At 53.7% G+C, this 22,807-nt stretch overlaps 1 protein-coding gene across 1 annotated transcript; it reads right to left on the bottom strand.

Moving 5' to 3' along the window:
* Positions 1-796: 796 nt before the first annotated feature.
* On the bottom strand, positions 797-1,502 carry LOC100277587 (uncharacterized). The gene is given in 1 exon segment (NM_001151105.2): positions 797-1,502. A coding segment is annotated over 1 exon segment (327 nt). The 5' UTR covers positions 1,395-1,502; the 3' UTR covers positions 797-1,067.
* Positions 1,503-22,807: the final 21,305 nt, after the last annotated feature.

The raw sequence follows: 22,807 nt of genomic DNA, 5'->3' as shown, positions 1-22,807 counted from the left end.
GGTCCTTTTGTTTTGGTGCCTTGGGTTGGGTGGGCAAGATATTTTCTTACTCGAGTTGCGTGTGCTGACGTGCCATCAGAATGAAGCCAACAGGATCGTCGTCAGGTTCAAGCTATACACTGCAACACGATGGATTTTTGCGAGGATATTCCGACCTAAAGCTATCCTCCAACACTCTACCCTCAGCTCAGGAAGTGCGCATGCATCTCCCTCTCTATCTCGTTGTAACCTTTGCTTTTGTAAACAGAAGCAGGCACCCAGATCTTGGATCCGTCCTCTGATAATTCGACTAGGACAGGAGAAGTAATTCCACGATAGAAGCAGTGGCACGACTTTTTGGGGGGTGCTAGCTAAGCGTAGTGGAGAAACCAGTAGCTGCAGGTGCAGTGTCAGCTGCCTGCATCAAAGCGTCACATTTTAATGTAAATATGAAGCTCAGTGGCGAAGCTAGTTTGTACCTATCGGATGCAATACGCCCCCTTGAAAACGCAAATTCTATAGATGCAGTTAAAATTTCACTGTATATGTACTCCTAGAAAAAAAAAATAGTATGCCGATCAATTTCACCATCCTCAATTTTGCTCTAACTTCGCCACGCTGAAGCTATATAGCAAATATATATGGGATGTGTTGAGGGGAGAAACAGTGCACGAACTGAAGGTGAATGCTGCCATCTCCACAAGACCTAGAACGATTTAGGCGATCGCTGTGCCGAAGCCCGAAACACAGGCACAGGCGTACATGAACACGTCAAAACCTCAAGAATCCTGCAGCCGCAAGAACGAACGCTGCCGGATGAAGGAAGCCAGCCAATCGGCAAGAACTTATTTTTCGTTCCGATCGAGATCGACTAACGATACCTGCTACTGTATTTAATTACATCCATCCAATCCATCCATGCGAGTCGACGGCGTGTACGGTGTACCATGTATATACATTTATCAACTAAAGGACGTGCGGAGGAGCAATTACCTGCCACTCTTGACTCTTCCAATGGCGCGCTGCGACTGCGAGCAGAGCACCGAGCGGGGGTAGTACGTCGTAATAAAAAAAAATCTAGTACGCCGTCAGGCCGTGGGCCGCGGGGAGCCGGCGGCGGCGTGGCGCGCGGGCGCGAACCTGGCGCTGAAGTCCGGCTCGCGCTCCTCCAGGCACCCGTCGTCGAAGTTCTGCGCGTAGCTGAGCGGGTCGTAGTTTAGCCCGCCGAGGAGGGAGCGGCCGCGCCGCCGCCTGCGCCGCACCAGGCTGACACGCCGCCGTAGCCTGCGCCACAGCGCGGCGGCGCCGAAGCGGCCCCAGCAGGAGGCCATCGTCCCGTGGTACGCGTCCCCGTGCCCGTCCTCGTCGCACTCCACCATCGCCGGCAGCCTCCCAGGCGAGCCCGGCGCCCACATCTGCGCGGCGGAGCGCAGCGCAGCGCCTCACTTTCTCTGCACGACAAGCAGATAGAGAGAGCGCGCGCGGCGCAAGCGCAACTGGCCTGGCAAGTGATGTGTGTGTGTAGCTGGCTGATTGGCTGGTGGTCTCGGCAGATGAGGCGGACAGGAGGGCGCGGAGGGAGGCGGTAGCCGTGGGATGCGAAGCGGACGGCGGAGATGGGGAGGAGCAACGAGCGCCGTGCGTGATGATATCTCATGTCACGTGCTCCCCCGGCCTCGTCGGACGTCGGCAACTCGGCACATTCCCTCGTGCCAGCGGTATCTCGGCTGACGTGGACCTGGCACGGTCCCACGGTGCCGGCACAACTTTTCAGATCCGGATGCAATTATGCAAATGGTACTGAATGTTTGTTCGACCGTCCATTTGACCCGAGCGTGAATACTTTTTCTGATATCTAGATATTTTTGTATATGTGTTCACATGAATATTCTATATGAATATCACGAATATAATTTTATCACTATTGGGTGCATTTCAGATAATTCAAAAAAACTGACCTACCCATGGCGGATATTATCAGACAAACACATCGTGGATGTTATTCCTAAAGTATTCGCCGGCTCAAATTTAAATAAAACGAGTCTGTTAAATTTATCTTAAAAAGGTAAAACAAATTATAAATTTACAACGGAGGAACATGTTTTTGATCGGCTGCAGTCCGCTTGACAGGCTAAGGTTGTCCTCACTCGTACTTGCTTTAAACTAGGTGAGTGTCTGTGCGTTGCAACGGAACCGTATAATAACACGATAACTTATATACATATGTGACTTATATTGTTATAGATATGTGTCCGTGCGTTGCGACGGAAATAAAAGATTTGTATGAAACATTGATACGGAACGACAAACATCACTATAATATGTAAAATACGTGTGGAAAACATTATTAATATCACACAAATTATTTCTAAAAACTTAATTTAGAATTTTTAATTACAGACAAATGTGTCGACAACTGTACACAAATCAGCTAATCCCTTTTAGCGATATCGATAAGTCTCTGTTGTATGTTTGCAGGGATGGCATATCGGCACGAATTGTCCTCATAACTTAACAGATCAATCACAAAGTTACTTCGAAGAATCTTTGCATCCTACAGACAAAGACATAAGAGAACAAAACCTATTATCTTGTAGAACGAGATAGGCGGAATGTATGTTTTGAACATAAAACGAATATGTTATGACCTCGATCTTGGCTCTCTAATAGTATTTCAGTAGGAGAAGAGGTGGTATAAAGATCATGTAACTTTGAAAATAAAACTTAAAGAATTGTTGGCTTACATTGATGTAAGATAAAACGAAATGTTGTTTGTCACGAAAACTTGGTTCAATCGGGAATTTAACTTCTACCCGAGCGACAATACTGTATTTTGTTGAGTTTGTGATCCAAATTCTGAAGAAGACCAAGACATGCTAAGTGATGTCAAGTACATGACATTTATCCCTGGTATAAGAAAAAGCCAAGAGTTTGACAATAAGGAAAGACATAATAATCAAAGCAGGTTAAGCAAAAGTAACAACCATTCACCAAGCAGTGGCAACAGGAAAGAGGCGCTATCGATCAAGAGGTTGCTTCCTGTGATCCACTTTGAGATCGACCGGACAAAAGCCCTTGATGTGATTGATAGAGTTGACGATCTGAGAGTACAATGATGAACCTAGATTAATCAATGACAAAGTCTGAAAAATGCACCCTCGGTCTATGACCCAGAAAATCAAGATTGCTTGAAGGATACCAGTAATCGCTGAGATAAATTGGCATGCTGTAAGAGTGTCAGTACTGCAGCAAGGTGCCTGCTTGAGATAACCGGCATCATGGTGCTAGTTTGATGGCACCATTAGGGTTAGAGATGGTGGCCATGGGCGCATGTCCTGGCCAACTTTGTATGATATATGGCAGGGTGAATAGGAAAGTAAATTTGTATTGTAAAAAGGGATTTCTTCTGCTTGTTAGCTCATGTACAAGGAATGCAAGTTTTGAGCGAGGGGGCATCAAAGATCTGGCTGTGCTTCCAACTGGGCCTTGACATAATGATCCCGCTTCAATAAGCAACCTCGCTTGTATAGTTCCTTGTGCTCTAACACAAGATGAATAATAAGTTGTAAAATAGTGGTGTCCAAAGAGTTTCCAGGCCCAGTTGTAAAAAACTAAAATGCTATTCGAATTTCTATAACCTTATATCTGTATGGGGTTAGAGGGGCATGGTTGTCTCAATACATCAATGTCTCTATACATCATCTCAACCTATGGGGATTTGTCTCTCTTTGTCAACCACTTAATGACTTTGTAAGTTTGCAATCTCAAGGGAGAATAGCTATCCTGTCACGGGCTGCTCATTGTGCACAATCAAGATCTCTTAATAGATCAAATAATGTTCTGAACAACAGCATAGGTCAAAGTTGCAATAGGAAGGCACATGAAGCTGATTGGGTGAAACTATCTTATTTTCTGACGTTACTTGCTTCTTGAATTTAATATAATTTACTTCCCAATGTGCAGAACAATGACCCTTTGCATTGGGATCGACAGATCAAGGGTGGGATGGTTAGGGTTTCATTGCGGCCATAAGGAAGCTGTGAACTGGGCATCTGCTAGAGAAACACATGACCTACATGAGGCACCAACTCCTGAAATTAAGAGTACCTTATTTTGGCATATAATTATACTATCATTTAATTTCTTAGATGGACATTTAATCAAGCAAAATGTTTTTTCAACTATCAGATACCTGGGTGCAAATGCGGGGTGGATGATTCTAATCTTTGAACACAGGGCTTCCATTGCTTCGGATTTGGATTTCTGTGGTTTATATGTGCATCAATTGTCATGTGGCCTGTGTCAGCTTATTCACCCCATGCTTGCACATGTAATTAATTAACAGTACTGCGTGATGAAGATGTGCACCGCATCATGTAGTACCATTTATAGTTTAAACCTTATAAGTATGAGTATCGGATGAAAGAACCTAATTTTTTAATAATGTCTTAATCTTTGGTTGACTTTGCATAGTCTGGGGCTATAAGGCCTTCGAATCTACAGAGAGAATGTATAATGCCTCCCCACTATCATTTTATCTAAAAATTAGCATCAACCGATATATACAGGAAGAATGCATATAAACTTTATACCCCAATACACACAAGCATCCATGGCATTAACACCATAGTTTGTTAGGAAAATTCAACTGAAACATGGTCGAAAAAATGAAATCAAAGTGGTATGGGCAGGCTAAGAATAACCTAAATGGTATGGGCATGAACTCTGTACCTAACAATACATGATAAGAAAATAACAATTCAGCTGATTCATGGTCGGAAATCAACCAGGATTACAGAGTTCACGCACCTTAAGGAGAGGGTACTTTTTTATTTCATTAACAGATCAAGAAAAATAAAAAAGTGATGAGCAAATGAGCCTAGATCACATCTGTAACAGCTCAATCGGGAATATGCTATGTATGTAAAAGCATAGAAAAAATAAATCCCTACAGTTAGAGAAAGCAAGCAAGAGGGGATGCAAAGGTTGAGTAAGGCTAACCAAGGGTTGTGCAGAGCTGCAACACCTCCCAGTTCGTTGTTGGCGTTGCCGTCGCAGTGAAGAATCACCTTGCACCAACCACACCTATAGATAAAATTGAGTTACTCCAAGCATGAAGAAGCATACTAAAAAAACCTATGCTTTGATATGTTACAGAATTCAACTGCCCTAAGAAGATGGAGTACAAGGTGGAAAATACCATTGTGTTTCAGCATTCTGCACACAATGCAGATTACTCCAGTTTCATGAATACTTATGATATGTAACCAGTTGTATGAGCAAAATATTTTGTGTACTAAATGTGTAGGACCAATAATGTTACATGAGGGCATGAGGCTCCTATGCATCAATTGTGTACTGGGTTTCACTTGACATTTGCATGATGTATATGGATTTGCTTAACTGATGATTGAACTTTGCAATAAGGAATTGTTTCAGTTTCATGGTTTGGAACTGAAACTGGATGCACATTTATTCCTAATGCTACTAGAACTCTAATGGGTAAGGGAGGTTGGCAGGCTGTGGGTCAGATAACATCCCAACAGCTAGCAGCCCGGCAGGAACTCAGTTATTGACATCAAGCACAGTTACGCAAAATGCAGAACTTTGTTAAGTGCTTGAAAATGGAGCATCACAAGCTTGTTCTTGGTTTAAATGAATTACACACATAGCACAATTTCAGAACAACAGAATATAAAACATGGTTGTTTGTTCCTTGCCGCAAATAACTGATTCAATAAACAGAAGAAGCTACCTAGCAGGGCAGGAACCAAACACACGCCCCAATATCATGTCGCAAGTAAAACTGAACTGCAAGCACAAAATGCTTAATATAGATGAACAGGTAGCTCAGAAAGACTTTGGACTTCTATTATTTGTGCATGAAGAGACGTGTGTTTATGGATGCATGGTGTTATAATTTTATTACTTTTTTTCGTGGTCAGCAATCTTTTAGTGCAATTCATGTAGGATAGTGTCTGCTCTAGAAACACTATTTGGTGTCAGTCAGCACTCAGAAATAACCGTTTAATATCATCAATCAATTAAAATAAGGAATTTAACCTTTTAGATTAACATGTTAATGTCAATGGCGACAGTAGTTTGCAGAGTCGATCTCTCTCTTGCTATCCAAGTTGTATAATTTGTCGTGTTATCCACTTTCATGTTAGTGCAAATGAGTTGATGAGGAAATGGCTTATACACTTATGTGACACATTATATAACTATGATGGTTACAACAAAGTGGCGTACCTGGAAGCAACAGTTTTGGATGGTCAAATTACTTATTTTCTGGATGATAACACTGAGTGATCTCTCTCACTGGCCTGGGGGTTGGGGTGTAAATCATGTCAGTTTTCATCAAACCACTTACTAATCATTTTAACAATGTTTTCAGGTATTGCCTACCAGGATCATCTGATTCGATGATAAGGTAGACACACAATCCAACATGCCAACCATCTCCCTCGGTTCCATACTTCCATGTGCTTAGCATAAATGTGCTGTGGTTAGTTTGGCATCATAGGTGCACATTTTTATATTCTTTGCAGACTATGGGATCTAGGACAACAGTGTTGTGTTCATTCTTATGCTGTGCATACTGATTCAGTTTGGGCGCTTGCAACCACTCATTCGTTTGGTCATGTCTACAGTGGTAGAAGAGACCAATATGTGAGTTTAATTATTTTGTTGCATTATTGAATAGTCATTTTACTTGTTTCTGAACTTACTATGTATTATCTGTATTGCAGGTATACCTAACAGACTTATCCACAAGAGAGAGTGTTTTACTTTGCACAAGTGAACTTATCTAATGAATTGACTGCTACAAAACTTGGATCCAAGTCAAATTATCACAAGCAAATACATATGAGAGTATTTGTTCAAGTTAGGATTCAATAGAGTCTAAAGCACAAAATGCTTAATATAGATGAACAAGAGCACAAAATTCGAACAAACAGGATTCAATAGAGTCTAAACCAGATCTAATGAATTGACTGCTACAAAACTTGGATCCAAGTCAAATTATCACAAGCAAACCCATATGAGCTCAATCCCCATGGGTCATCAAACATATATAATTGAAGAGACTTAAAAAACACAAAACACACCTTTTGAGGGCGCGGATGTAGGGGAGCAGTGGTTGAATCTGCAGCAGGGGGGAGAGTTGTGGGGGAGCAATGGTTTAGATCAGCAACTCAACTGGTCGCCTCCCCATTTGTTCTTGTAGGTGGGCAGAGGTTGCCGAGGTCGATGCGGCGTCGTCGATGGAAGGTGAGCGACAACAATGGCAGGGATCGCGGAGCAGATGGGTAGGAGAGCGTTGATGGCGGCAGCGCACCTCCTACCCACGCCCTCAACACGTGCGCCATCGACGTCGTGGGGGAGGAGATCGTTTATGGTGGTCTGGGATCCCCTTAATCGCGGAGCCACCGACGTCATTGGGGATCCGCGGGCGGGCGCGGAGGGAGCGCGGGAGGGAGTGCAGGATCCACAAGGATGGAAGGGATCGTTGGGGGTCCGCGAGGATGGAAGGGATCGTTGGGGGTAGGCGAGCATCGCGACGGGATGAGGGCGGAGGATGGAAGGAGCGCGGCTGCAGGATGCGGGGCTGCCGCGGATGATGGAAGGAGCTCGGCTGCGGGATGCGGGGCTGCCGGCGGGATGCGGGGGAGGGTTCGGCCGCGGGCGTACGCGGCCGCGGGCGGATACGGCCTGCGGGGCGGGGTGCGCGTGGCAGAACGTGCACTGAGCTGTGTGGACGCCTACAGTACTGACATAATTAGTAGTAGAGATTTTTTACTCTGAAAAGATATATTTTGTCTTTATTAGCAAAATTATTTACCTTATACCACAATCATCTGCAGTCATATTGTAACGCCCTGAATTTGGGGGTAGAATTTTTTCTTCTTTTCTCTCACCAAATTCAGGCGTTACCCTTTTCTTTTCTCGTTCCCTCGCTAAACCTTGATCTTTTCCAAAGTTATAGCGGGGTTTGGCTTGGAATTCCCGTGTTAAGCAAAACCTTAAAATACTTTATGTTGTTTGATGCACCATGCCGAACCATGCATTCTTTCGATTGCTTAAAAATGTAAGTGCATTCATCCAGGAAAAAACGGATTTCGAAAAGGAGAAAAACATTTTCTTTATTTTTCTTTTCTTTCTTTTTCCCTTCTCTCTCTCCTCCCTTTTTTCTCTCTCCCGCGCCGTGGGCCGCCTCGGCCGGCCCAGCCCCCCCCCCCCCCCGCGCGCCCCTTTGGGCCCAGCTGGCCCAGCCGCCCCTCCCCTTTCCCCAAATCCCTCTCTCTCTCTCCCATTCTCTCTCTTCCCCACCCCAGCCGTCGCCCCTGCCCTAGCCGCCGCCCCTGCTCGTCGCCGGTTCGGCCGCCCCTGCTCGTCGCCGGTTCGGCCGCCCGTCCCCGTCCCCGGTGAGGTCCCCCTCCCCCTCTCCTCCCTCCCCCATCTCCCCTCCCCTTCCCCCTACCCGGCTCGGCCCCTGCCGCTCGGCCGCCCGCCTGCCCCGGCTCGGCCCCGCCGCTCGGCCGCCCCCACGCCCCAGTCCGGCCGCCCGCCCGCCCAGCTCGGCCGCCGCCTTGGCCGGCCCAGCCCCCCGCCGGTTCGGCCGCCCCTGCCCGGCCGCCCCCCTGCGCGCCCAGCCGCCCCTGCCCCAGGCCGGTTCAACCGCCCCCCTTTTTTATTTATTTTATTTTATTTTATTTTCTTTCATCATTGTTATTTATTTTATTTTGGGCAAGCTAATCATCGTTCATGTTAATGAAATAGGAAACTTAATTTAGAATTTCGTTACATTAGTCAATTCATATAGTCAATTGTTCATTTCGCTTAAGGTTGATCAACTAAAAAGGGGCTAGGTTTCCGTTAGTGCATATAACTAGTTCTTTTGTTAGAACCAATTGGAACTAGAGCGCATAATTTAACTAATCATTAGTGCATAAGCTTTAACCCCTGCGAGACCTTTCCCCGTTTCTTTCTAACCTTAACGAATGCGATATCGAATGTCATACTTTATGCATATTTACTTTATTTGTCCCCTTGTGTGGTGTACTGTTTGTTTCCTAATTTGAATGAATGGATGTATGTATGCTTGCAATCGCATAGAGAACGATCCGGTTGAAGAGCCCGAGGAACTCGCAGGAGAAGCCCCTGAGCAGCAGTCGGTTGGTGGAGGCAAGTGTCCCTTGACCTATCTCTGTCCTATTCATTATTTAATTCACCTCCCGCTCTACACATTTATGCCTAAGGATTGACTAGCTTTTGTTATCCATGTCCTTGTCTACCTATCTGGGTTGGATTATTATTGTTTAGCTTTATGCTATTGCTCAAACTCTAATCAATGAACATGATGAGATTATCTATGATACGCTGTTTTCCCTTCTCTTATTATGATGTTGTACTTGTGGTCATCAAGTGGGCTCGAGCGGTTTCTCGAGTGCCTCTCCGTAAGGACCTGTTCTATGGATGACCGCCCGGGAAAACAGTGCAACCATGAGGGTGGAATGGGATGCCCTTAGCTGAATAATTAGAGGATCCGGGGTGTAGTTCACTTAGCCGTCGTGCCGTCAATGGGGCTCGGTGTATGCAGCTCGCTCTGCCAAGTTTGGGTTCGCCCCTTGGGGAGGAGTGCGGTGCATTTAGGAAACCTAACGGGTGGCTACAGCCCCAGGGAATCTTTGTAAAGGCTACGTAGTGATGCCCTGCTGGGTCACCTTGGTAGTGATCAATGGAGAGTCATGATCTCCGGGCAGAATGGGAATCACGGCTTGTGGGTAAAGTGCACAACCTCTGCAGAGTGTTTGAAAACTGATATATCAGCCGTGCTCGCGGTTATGAGCGGCCAAGGGAGCTCCAGTGATTAGTGGTACTTGATCAGAGATACTTTGGTACAGGTGGCTATGAGATCGATGGTTTTGGTTATGACTATGGTGCTGGTAAGTGGTATTCTTTCCGTTTGAAAAGGGTACATCGGGCTAATAACTTGGGTTAAAGCTAAAACCTGGCTTTCTATTAGTAAATAATAATCTGACCAACTAAAAGCAACTGCTTGACTTATCCCCACATAAAGCTAGTCCACTACAGCCAAACAGGATACTTGCTGAGTATGTTGATGTGTACTCACCCTTGCTCTACACACCAAACCCCCCCATCCCCAGGTTGTCAGCATTGCAACCACTGCTCAGGAGAAGATGAAGCTGTGGAAGGAGACCTTCAGGAGTTCCAAGACTACGACGAGTTCTAGGCGTGGGTTAGCGGCAACCCCCAGTCGGCTGCCTGTGAAGGCCGCGTTTATCTACGTTTCTTTTCCGCACTTTGATTTATTGTAAGGACTATATGGACGTCTCAGACGTATGATGTAATCGACTATTATTTCCCTTTTAATACTATTTTGAGCACTGTGTGATGATGTCCATGTTATGTAACTGCTGTGTACGTGAATAACTGATCCTGGCACGTACATGGTTCGCATTCGGTTTGCCTTCTAAAACCGGGTGTGACATAAGTGGTATCAAAGCTGTGCTGACTGTAGGACCGCTAACCTAGAGTAGAATGGTCGTTCTAAGGACTATAGACCTTTGTCTCTGCCTTGACTTTGATATCCCTTCAAAAGTTGGTCATACCGACCAAACCTATGTTCTACTATATAATATACCTTGCTGAAAATTGTGTTTTATTCTAATCCTTCATTTACTTATGATTCATTGTTTGCTGGTCATATTAATTCTGCTCTCACCTTTTTGCTTGCGATGTCTTTTGTAGATGGCTCGACTTAGACACACTGCACGAAAGTCCGTCATCCCCTTCTTACCCTCCCGCCTTGCTGAGCGTCCGCTTCGCCGTCCCGTGGCCGGACAGTCCAGCCACTTGGAGAGACTGCACCACCGCCTGCATGAGGAGCAGGAACGTCGACGACAAGAGCAGCAGGGCTCTTCCTTCTCGCTTCAGCAGGAGATAGAGTCCGTGAGGAGCTGCTCCCCTGTGCTTCCTCTGGAGGCGCCCCCTGCACCACCACTGGGCGCCCCAGCTTCTGGAGTAGCTGCTGGAGGAGACCCAGACGACGGAGGTGGCGACGACAGCTCGAGCCACGACACCGACTTCTCTGCTAACCCTGAGCTGGAAGGATGGGTTGCTCGACCCATCACTCGCGACGCTGCTCGCGGGTGTCACTTCCACGATGCGCTCGACACCCTGCTACGTTGGGCACTTAACCGGCATACTTGGTCCATCGAGTATCGCTGTGTGGTCTACCAGCACAGTCGCGGGGTCTACCCGGACCGCTGGGAGGCAACCTGCTTGGTGCGCTGTCCGGAGAACAGTCTCCAGGGTGCAGAGGCCTGCTCAGAGCACTATTCTATCTCTGAGCGGGACTCAGCTGAGGCAGCCATGCAAGATGCTGCACGGCGTGCGCTTTCGCACTACTGCTCGGTTTTCGGTGGGGTAGCTGACGGCCTTGACCTGAAGTATTACCCCCGCCGTCCATCTGGCAGCACAGGAGGCGTGATTGTCTCACCTGTCGGTGAGGACAATCCTAGGTTGAGCAGCACAGTCAACCTAGCCGTCGTGCTAAACACGGAGCTGGACCATGCATTAGACGAGCTGAGTAGGGCTCGTGCTGAGATCGCCCTGCTGCGGGCTGAGCGCGCGGAACGTCGTCACCTGGATGATGGTTCCCCCGCTCCCGTCGGGACTCAGCACCCGTACCGCTCACCTCGGCGTGGACACCAGTCTTATGGCAATCCCGACTGCAAGACCAAGATAAATCTAGAACCATAGATCGTTAGAGTTGGATCTTGTAATTAATACGAAATATATACGTAGAAGCTACAGTCTTAGCGTTAGTCTCGGTCTTAGTTAGTCTTAGTTAGACGGGGTAATTTGCTATATCCTGTGCATTTATGTTTGTCATGATGAACTATGTTTGGCTTGGATCTTTGTAATGATTGTCACCAGAGTGTGGGTATCCCCTGCATTTTGGTTTACCTGTTATATGTTAATGGAGTTAGTTATATAGTTGGGAAACTTTTTTTATTCCACTCTCCTCTTTATCTGAGAAGTTGTGTGGTCTGTGTTGGAGATCAGTGAAGATGCTCATCTGTTCAGTGCTGCTGAAGAATTCTATACTCTTTTCTTATGCTGCAAGATTTGCCAGATCAGTTCTGATGTGTGGTTGCATTCTGCAGATGTCAGAGAACAGGCGCAGAGGAGGAAGGCGTGCTCAACAGGAGCAAGCCGCTCAACAGGAGGAGGTGCCCCAGCAGCAGCACCTGCCGCCCCCGCCCCCGATGTCGATCGAGCAGATGTTTCTGATGCAGACTCAGGCAGTTCAAGCCATCGGTCAGACTTTGGCCGCCATTCAGCAGCAGCAGCAGCAGGCCCCACCTCAGCCTCAGATGCCTCAGATGCCCAGAGACAAGCGTGCTGAATTCATGAGGGGTCATCCACCAACGTTCGCTCATTCTTCTGACCCCATGGATGCTGAAGACTGGCTGCGCACTGTGGAGCGGGAGTTGCATACCGCTCAGTGCGATGATAGGGAGAAAGTCTTGTATGGTCCCCGTCTGTTGAGAGGAGCAGCCCAGTCATGGTGGGAGTCTTACCTCGCCACCCATGCCCACCCTGACGCCATCACCTGGGAAGAGTTCAGAGGTAGTTTTCGTCAGTACCATGTTCCTGCAGGTCTGATGACAGTGAAGAAGGAGGAGTTCCTGGCCCTCAAGCAAGGGCCATCGTCTATCAGTGAGTACCGGGACAGGTTTCTGCAGTTGTCTCGCTATGCTCCTGAAGATGTCAACACCGACGCCAAGTGTCGGGGACCATAATTAGGGGTACCCTCAAGACGCCTAATTCTCAGCTGGTAACCCCCATCAGCATAAAGCTGCAAAGGCCTGATGGGTACGATTAAGTCAGGGATCAGTCCACACGAGTGACTCGATCATGCTTCACCCGAGCCTAGCCTCGGCCAAGGGCAGCCGACCTCGAGAGACTTCCGTCTCGCCCGAGGCCCCCTTTTTATGGCGGACACATCACCGGCTCGCCCGAGGCCTTGGCTTCGCTCAGAAGCAACCTTGACTAAATCGCCACACCGACTGACCAAATTGCAGGGGCATTTAACGCAAAGGTGGCCTGACACCTTTATCCTGACACGCGCCCCCGGCAGAGCCGAAGTGACCGCCGTCACTCCACCGCTCCACTAACCAGTCTGACAGAGGGACAGCGCCGCCTGCGCCACTCCGACTGCAGCACCACTCGACAGAGTGAGTCTGACCGGCAGTCAGGTCTTGACAAAGGCGCCACGGCGAACTCCGCTCCGCCCGACCCCAGGGCTCGGACTCGGGCTAAGACCCGGAAGACGGCGAACTCCGCTCCGCCCGACCCCAGGGCTCGGACTCGGGCTAAGACCCGGAAGACGGCGAACTCCGCTCCGCCCGACCCCAGGGCTCGGACTCGGGCTAAGACCCAGAAGACGGCGAACTCCGCTCCGCCCGACCCCAGGGCTCGGACTCGGGCTAAGACCCGGAAGACGGCGAACTCCGCTCCGCCCGACCCCAGGGCTCGGACTCGGGCTAAGACCCGGAAGACGACGAAACTCCGCCTCGCCCGACCCCAGGGCTCGGACTTCGCCTCGGCCGAACGACTTCCGCCTCGCCCGACCCCATGGCTCGGGCTCGGCCACGGCAACAGAAGACGGACTCGACCTCGGCTTCGGAGGAACCCCCACGTCGCCCTGCCTAGGGCACAGACCGCCACGTCAACAGGAAGCGCCATCATCATCCTACCCCGAATCGACTCGGGTCACGGAGAACAAGACCGGCGTCCCATCCGGCCAGCTCCGCCAGAGGGGCAATGATGGCGCTCCATAAGCTCTATGACGACGGCGGCCCCCAGCTCTCTTACGGAAGCAGAACGACGTCAGCAGGGACTCGACCGCTCCAACAGCTGTCCCTCCGCCAGGCTCCGCCGCACCTCCGACAGCCACGACATCACACCAGCAGGGTGCCCAGATCTCTCCGGCTGCCACATTGGCATGTACCTAGGGCGCTAGCTCTCCCTCCGCTAGACACGTAGCGCTCTGCTACACCCCCCATTGTACACCTGGATCCTCTCCTTACGACTATAAAAGGAAGGACCAGGGCCTTCTCAGAGAAGGTTGGCCGCGCGGGACCGAGGACGGGACAGGCGCTCTCTTGGGGCCGCTCGCTTCCCTCACCCGCGTGGACGCTTGTAACCCCCCTACTGCAAGCGCACCCGACCTGGGCGCGGGACGAACACGAAGGCCGCGGGACTTCCACCTCTCTCACGCTCGACTCCGGCCACCTCGCCTCTCCCCCCTTCGCGCTCGCCCACGCGCTCGACCCATCTGGGCTGGGGCACGCAGCACACTCACTCGTCGGCTTAGGGACCCCCCTGTCTCGAAACGCCGACAGTTGGCGCGCCAGGTAGGGGCCTGCTGCGTGCTGACGAACAGCTCCCCGTCAAGCTCCAGATGGGCAGTCTCCAGCAACCTCTCCGCCCCGGGACGGTGCTTCGTTTCGGGACTCTTGAGTTCATGTCCTTCGACGGCAGCTATGACATGATACTCCTTCCACCGCCGCGCGACTACGACAATGGCGGCCGACAACCCGCCAGCCGGCGGCGGAATCGACGACGTCTTCCCCGCGTGGTGGAAGGGCAACATTCGGGCTCGCTCCGTTCTCTCCCCCGCCAACGGAGGAGGAGACGGGGCCGTCAAGGCCAGGTGGGAGGCCGCGCTTCGTCGGTCGTCGAGCAAATCGACGCCCCCGACACCCCGACGGAAGGCACGCCGGACGTCGACCTCGCGTTCAAGACGGAGGCAAGCGCCGTCCCCCCGCGGCACGCTGACCCCGAGCAAGAAGACGACGCCGGCGCGCTCGCGGAAAGCCTGCAGGACGTCGCCCTCGGACCAGAGATGATGGTGCAACCAGTCCCCGATGTGACTACGTCGCTCCTCGTCGACCAAAAGGTAACGACTAACTCCCATCTTGCGTCATTTCGACTCGGCCTCAACCCGCCAAACGACCTCGTTTTGGCGGGCGCTCTCATTAAGGCGAGTGCAACCCCACTGAGGTTCCGTATGCGGTCGCCTTGGGACCGACTGACGGACGTCTCGACCTACGGGCCCTCTGGGTCCGAGGAAGATGACGATCCCAGCATTGGTCGGGATTTCTCCGAACTTGGCAACCCCAGCGCCGTGCGGGACTTCATGACCGCATGTGACTACTGCCTATCCGACTGTTCCGATGGAAGCCGCAGCCTTGGCGACGAGAGCTGCGGCCCAAGCCGCGAATGTTTCCACATCGAGCTAGGGGATCCCTCCGAAGGCAACCATCTTGGCATGCCGGAGGACGGTGATCTCCCTAGGCCGGTGCCTCGCGCCGACATCCCACGGGAGCTAGCTGTGGTCCCCGCTCCGGCGGGGGGTTACGACCCACAACTCGAGCAAGTCCGCGAGGCGCAGGCCAGGCTCAACGAGGGAACAGGAGCGCTTGAGCCGATCCGTCGGGACGTCGGACAGGCGTGGGTGGGCCAACCCCTGGCCGGAGAAATACGTCACCTGCCCCGAGGTCTCCAGCACCGCGTCGCCGACGATGTCAGGATCAGGCCGCCGCCCGCATCCAGCGGGGTTGGTCAGAACCTGGTAGCCGCAGCAATGCTCATCCGCGCGATGCCGGAGCCGTCAACCACCGAGGGTCGGCGAATCCAGGGAGAACTCAAGAATCTCCTGGAAGGCGCTGCGGCCCGGCGGGCCGAGAACACTGCCTCCCGAAGGCAAGGTTGTCCCTCGGAACCTCATGCCGCGACTTCCCGATTCATGCGGGAAGCCTCGGTCTACACCGGGCGCACGCGCAACACCGCGCCTGCGGCCCCGGGCCACCTCGGCAACGAGCACCATCGACGCGACCATCGGGCTCACCTCGACGAAAGGGTGCGCCGAGGCTACCACCCCAGGCGTGGGGGGCGCTACGACAGCGGGGAGGATCAGAGTCCCTCGCCCGAACCACCCGGTCCGCAGGCCTTCAGTCGGGCCATCCGACGGGCGCCATTCCCGACCCGGTTCCGACCCCCGACTACTATCACAAAGTACTCGGGGGAAACGAGACCGGAACTGTCGCTCGCGGACTACCGCCTTGCCTGCCAACTGGGTGGAACGGACGACGACAACCTCATCATCCGTAACCTCCCCCTGTTCCTCTCCGACACTGCTCGCGCCTGGTTGGAGCACCTGCCTCCGGGGCAGATCTCCAACTGGGACGACTTGGTCCAAGCCTTCGCTGGCAATTTCCAGGGCACATACGTGCGCCCCGGGAATTCCTGGGACCTTCGAAGCTGCCGGCAACAGCCGGGAGAGTCGCTCCGGGACTATATCCGGCGATTCTCGAAGCAGCGCACCGAGCTGCCCAACATCACCGACTCGGATGTCATCGGCGCGTTCCTCGCCGGCACCACTTGCCGCGACCTGGTGAGCAAGCTGGGTCGCAAAACCCCCACCAGGGCGAGCGAGCTGATGGACATCGCCACCAAGTTCGCCTCTGGCCAGGAGGCGGTCGAGGCTATCTTCCGAAAAGACAAGCAGCCCCAGGGCCGCCCATCGAAAGAGGCTCCCGAGGCGTCTGCTCCGCGCGGCGCCAAGAAGAAAGGCAAGAAGAAGTCGCAATCGAAACGCGACGCCGCTGACGCGGACCTTGTCGCCGCCGCCGAGTATAAGAACCCTCGGAAGCCCCCCGGAGGTGTGAACCTCTTCGACAAGATGCTCAAGGAGCCGTGCCCCTACCATCAGGGGCCCGTCAAGCACACCCTCGAGGAGTGCGTTATGCTTCGGCGTCACTTCCACAGGGTCGGGCCACCCGCCGAGGGTGGCAGGGCCCGCGACGACGACAAGAACGAAGATCACCTAGCAGGAGAATTCCCCGAGGTCCGCGACTGCTTCATGATCTATGGAGGGCATGCGGCGAATACCTCGGCTCGGCACCGCAAGCAAGAGCGCCGGGAGGTCTGCTCGGTAAAGGTGGCGGCGCCAGTCTACCTAGACTGGTCCGACAAGCCCATCACTTTCGACCAGGCCGACCACCCCGATCATGTGCCGAGCCCGGGGAAATACCCGCTCGTCGTCGACCCCGTTGTCGGCGATGTCAGGCTCACCAAGGTCCTGATGGATGGGGGCAGCTGCCTCAACATCATCTACGCCGAGACCCTCAAGCTCCTGCGCGTCGATCTGTCCTCCGTCCGAGCAGGCGCTGCGCCCTTCCACGGGATCATCCCTGGGAAGCGCGTCCAGCCCCTCGGGCGACTCGACCTCCCCGTCTGCTTCGGGACACCCTCCAACTTCCGAAGGGAGACCCTGACGTTCGAGGTGGTCGGGTTCCGAGGAACCTACCACGCCGTGCTAGGGAGGCCATGCTACGCGAAGTTCATGGCCGTCCCCAACTACACCTACCTGAAGCTCAAGATGCCGGGCCCCAACGGGGTCATCACCGTCGGCCCCACGTACAAACACGCGTTCGAATGCGACGTGGAGTGCGTGGAGTACGCCGAGGCCCTCGCCGAGTCCGAGGCCCTCATCGCCGACCTGGAGAACCTCTCCAAGGAGGTGCCAGACGTGAAGCGCCACGCCGGCAACTTCGAGCCAGCGGAGACGGTCAAGGCCGTCCCTCTCGACCCCAGTGGCGACACCACCAAGCAGGTCCGGATCGGTTCCGGGCTCGACCTCAAATAGGAAGCAGTGCTCGTCGACTTTCTCCGCGCAAACGCCGACGTCTTTGCGTGGAGTCCCTCGGACATGCCCGGCATACCGAGGGATGTCGCCGAGCACTCGCTGGATATTCGGGCCGGAGCCCGACCCGTCAGGCAGCCTCTGCGCCGATTCGACGAGGAGAAGCGCAGAGCGATTGGCGAAGAGATCCACAAGCTAATGGCAGCAGGGTTCATCAAAGAGGTATTCCATCCCGAATGGCTTGCCAACCCTGTGCTTGTGAGGAAGAAAGGGGGGAAATGGCGGATGTGTGTAGACTACACTGGTCTCAATAAAGCATGCCCGAAGGTTCCCTACCCTCTGCCTCGCATCGACCAAATCGTGGATTCCACCGCTGGGTGCGAAACCCTGTCCTTCCTCGATGCCTACTCAGGGTATCACCAGATCCGGATGAAAGAGTCCGACCAGCTCGCGACTTCTTTCATCACGCCGTTCGGCATGTACTGCTATGTCACCATGCCGTTCGGATTGAGGAATGCGGGCGCGACGTACCAGCGGTGCATGAACCATGTGTTCGGCGAACACATCGGTCGCACAGTCGAGGCCTACGTCGATGACATCGTAGTCAAGACAAGGAAGGTTTCCGACCTCCTCTCCGACCTTGAAGTGACATTCCGGTGTCTCAAGGCGAAAGGAGTCAAGCTTAATCCTGAGAAGTGTGTCTTCGGGGTCCCCCGAGGCATGCTCCTAGGGTTCATCGTCTCCGAGCGAGGCATCGAAGCCAACCCGGAGAAGATCGCGGCCATCACCAGCATGGGACCCATCAAGGACTTAAAAGGGGTACAGAGGGTCATGGGATGCCTCGCGGCCTTGAGCCGCTTCATCTCACGCCTCGGCGAAAGAGGTCTGCCTCTGTACCGCCTCTTAAGGAAGGCCGAGTGTTTCGCTTGGACCCCTGAGGCCGAGGAAGCCCTCGGCAACCTGAAGGCGCTCCTTACAAAGGCGCCTGTCTTGGTGCCCCCGGCGGACGGAGAAGCCCTCTTGGTCTACGTCGCCGCGACCACTCAGGTGGTTAGCGCCGCGATTGTGGTCGAAAGGCAAGAGGAAGGGCATGCATTGCCCGTTCAGAGGCCGGTCTACTTCATCAGCGAAGTGCTGTCCGAGACTAAGATCTGCTACCCACAAGTTCAAAAGCTGCTGTATGTTGTGATCCTGACGAGGCGGAAGCTGCGACACTACTTCGAGTCTCATCCGGTAACTGTGGTGTCATCCTTCCCCCTGGGGGAGATCATCCAGTGTCGAGAGGCCTCGGGCAGGATCGCAAAGTGGGCGGTGGAAATCATGGGCGAAACGATCTCGTTCGCCCCTCAGAAGGCCATCAAGTCCCAGGTGTTGGCGGATTTCATGGCCGAATGGGTCGACACCCAGCTGCCAACGACTCCGATCCAACCGGAGCTCTGGACCATGTTTTTCGACGGGTCGCTGATGAAGACGGGGGCCGGCGCGGGCCTGCTCTTCATCTCGCCCCTCGGAAAGCACTTGCGCTACGTGCTGCGCCTCCATTTCCCGGCGTCCAACAATGTGGCCGAGTACGAAGCTCTGGTCAACGGATTGCGGATCGCCATCGAGCTAGGGGTCAGACGCCTCGACGCCCGCGGTGATTCGCAGCTCGTCATCGACCAAGTCATGAAGAACTCCCACTGCCGCGACCCGAAGATGGAGGCCTACTGCGACGAGGTTCGGCGCCTGGAAGACAAGTTCTTCGGGCTCGAGCTCAACCACATCGCTCGGCGCTACAACGAAACCGCAGACGAGCTGGCTAAGATAGCCTCGGGGCGAACGACAGTCCCCCCGGACGTCTTCTCCCGGGATCTGCATCAACCCTCCGTCAAGCTCGACGACGCGCCCGAGCCCGAGGTACCCCCGGCTCAGCCCGAGGTACCCTCGGCTCAGCCCGAGGTACCCTCGGCCCCCGAGGGCGGGGCACTGAACATCGAGGAAGGGCAGAGCGGGGCCACGCCAGATCAAGATTGGCAGGCTCCGTACCTGCAATATCTCCGCCGAGGAGAGCTACCCCTCGACCAAGCCGAGGCTCGGCGGGTAGCGCGACGCGCCAAGTCATTCGTCTTGCTGGGCGACGAAGAGGAGCTCTACCATCGCAGCCCCTCGGGCATCCTCCAGCGATGCATCTCCATCGCCGAAGGTCGGGAACTGCTGCAAGAAATACACTCGGGGGCTTGCGGCCACCACGCAGCGCCCCGAGCCCTTGTCGGAAATGCTTTCCGGCAAGGCTTCTACTGGCCAACGGCGGTGGCTGACGCCACTAGAATTGTCTGCACCTGCGAAGGGTGCCAATTCTACGCGAAGCGGACACACCTGCCCGCTCAGGCTCTGCAGACAATACCCATCACCTGGCCCTTCGCTGTATGGGGTCTGGACCTCGTCGGTCTCTTGTAGAAGGCGCCCGGGGGCTACACGCACCTGCTGGTCGCCATCGACAAATTCTCCAAGTGGATCGAGGTCCGACCTCTGAACAGCATCAGGTCCGAGCAGGCGGTGGCATTCTTCACCAACATCATCCATCGCTTCGGGGTCCCGAACTCCATCATCACCGACAACGGCACCCAGTTCACCGGCAAAAAATTCTTGGATTTTTGCGAGGATCACCATATCCGGGTGGACTGGGCCGCCGTGGCTCATCCCATGTCGAATGGGCAAGTAGAGCGTGCCAACGGCATGATTCTACAAGGGCTCAAGCCTCGGATCTACAACGACCTCAACAAGTCCGGCAAGCGATGGATGAAGGAACTCCCCTCGGTGGTCTGGAGCCTAAGGACGACGCCGAGTCGTGCCACGGGCTTCACGCCGTTTTTCCTGGTCTACGGGGCTGAAGCTATCTTGCCCACTGACCTGGAATACGGCTCCCCGAGGGCGAGGGCCTACACCGAACAAAGCAACCAAGCTAGCCGAGAGGAATCACTGGACCAGCTGGAGGAAGCACGAGACAGGGCCTTACTACACTCGGCGCGGTACCAACAGTCCCTGCGACGCTACCACGCCCGAGGGGTCCGGTCCCGAGAACTCCAGGTGGGCGATCTGGTGCTCCGGCTGCGGCAAGACGCCCGAGGGAGGCACAAGCTCACGCCCCCCTGGGAAGGGCCATTCGTCATCGCCAAAGTTCTGAAGCCCGGAACATACAAGCTGGCCAACAATCAAGGCGAAATCTACGGCAACGCTTGGAACATCAAACAGCTACGTCGCTTCTACCCTTAAGATGTTTTCAAGTTGTTCATATACCTCGCACCTACGCAAAGTTTAGTCGTCAAGGAAGGGTCGGCCTAGCCTCGACAAAGCCCGACCCTCCCTCGGGGGCTAAAAGGGGGGAGACCCCCTCTGCGTCGAATTTTTCCTCGAAAAAGGATCTCTTTTTAGCAGGATTTCTTTCGTGCTTCTTGACTACTTCGAAAAGCGGATCCTGGAAACGACGGAGTACACGTAAGCAGCCAAGGCTGACCGAGCCGAGGGACTCCTACGCCTCCGGGATACGGATACCTCACTCATCACCTTCTGCGATAAGTAACTTGCGCTCGGATAAAGCGACCCCGTGGACCGAACAAGTCTTCACGTTCGGAAGTTCTCCTACCGAAGCAGTCCTTCAAGCTTTCTCGACTGAGTCGGGGACAGGGCCTCATGGACGGGTGAAAGTACGCGTAAGCGGCAAGGCCGACCGAGCCGAGGGATTCCCACGCCTCTGGGATACGGATACCTCGCTCGTCCCTTCCGCGAAAAACAACTCTCGCTCACACAAACATCCCTGTTACCGACAGAGTCCAGATGCTCGAAACAAGAGGAAAAAAGGCGCAGCTTCGCAAGCGCGGCGAGGGTGTGTTTTTTCTGGCCTCGGCGGCCGCAGAAAGCACACGCTACAAGATGATCTGATCCTGCAGGCTCGGGTCTTCACGCTGAAGGGAGCCATAGCACCCTCGGCATCGACGACGTCTTCAGCAAAGTCCGACCCAGCCTCGGGCGGCGACGCGATCCAGGGACTCCTCCGGGAATCCGGCCCGAGCAGGCGGCTCAACCGGTTACCCCCGGGGCCTCGGTCAACCGGCTTCCAAGGGCGCCAGCCCGACCCGAGGCCTCAACTGATCGACTTTGGCGTCGGCTCCGCTGACGGACAACACGGCTAGGCTCCGGCCAACCAGGTTCCCATTCTCGAGCCAACTCCGCCTCTGTTCATACTGATATCGCTACCCCTGGCCTCGGTCCACCGAAGGGCGGCCGAGGGGTCTCTTTAACTAAGCTAGAGGAGCCCCAGACAACAAGGCCAAACGGGCCGAGGGATTCCTACGCCTCCGGGATACGGATACCTCACCCGTCACCTTAACACGGGGCGACTCATGCTTGGTAAAGCGGTTCAGATAACCAACAGGCGAGACTTAGTGCTCGAAAATGAGGAAAAAACACGGCTCCGTGCCGAAATTACATACATGTTCAGGCCCCGCCAACCACTCGCCCCGTCGCATTTACTCCGCGGCGGGACAGGCGGCGTCTCTGACGGGAGGAGCGCGCGACGCTTCACCTTCGCCATAATAACCGCGTCAGAAAAGGTACGCCACGTCGTCCGATTTCGTATCCTTTTCCGTTTTCCTCTTTCTCTAGCTCTTGCAACAGGGACCGGGAAAGGGGATGCCCCGAAAGGGATCCTTCTCCGCGAAGGAACCGGGCTCCGAGCCCCCCACTACTGATCAGGGGTTCGAAGGCTGGCCCTCCGAAGGGTTCAACAGCCGCCTCAGATCGTGTGGGCCCGACACCCACTACTGGTCAGGGGTTCGAAGGCCAGCCCCCCGAAGGGTTCCATGGCCGCCTCAGGCTACTCGGGCTCCGCGCCCATTACTGATCAGGGGTTCGAAGGCTGGCCCCCGAAGGGTTCACAGTCGCCTCAGACACCGAGCGAGGGATGACCAGGGGTACATTTGATACATAACCGAGGCTCGGGCTGCGCTCCCGAGGTACCCTAGGACATTTCCGAGACCAGCGGGAACGATCTTGTAACGGAATCCCATCGGAGGGAGGCATCGAGCCCTCGGACCCCGTCGCCAG

This window comes from Zea mays, chromosome 2 (assembly GCF_902167145.1).
Source record: "Zea mays cultivar B73 chromosome 2, Zm-B73-REFERENCE-NAM-5.0, whole genome shotgun sequence".
NCBI lineage: Eukaryota > Viridiplantae > Streptophyta > Magnoliopsida > Poales > Poaceae > Zea > Zea mays.
The sequence above is the reverse complement of the archived record's forward strand: the minus strand, read 5'-3'. Positions and strand labels throughout refer to the sequence as shown.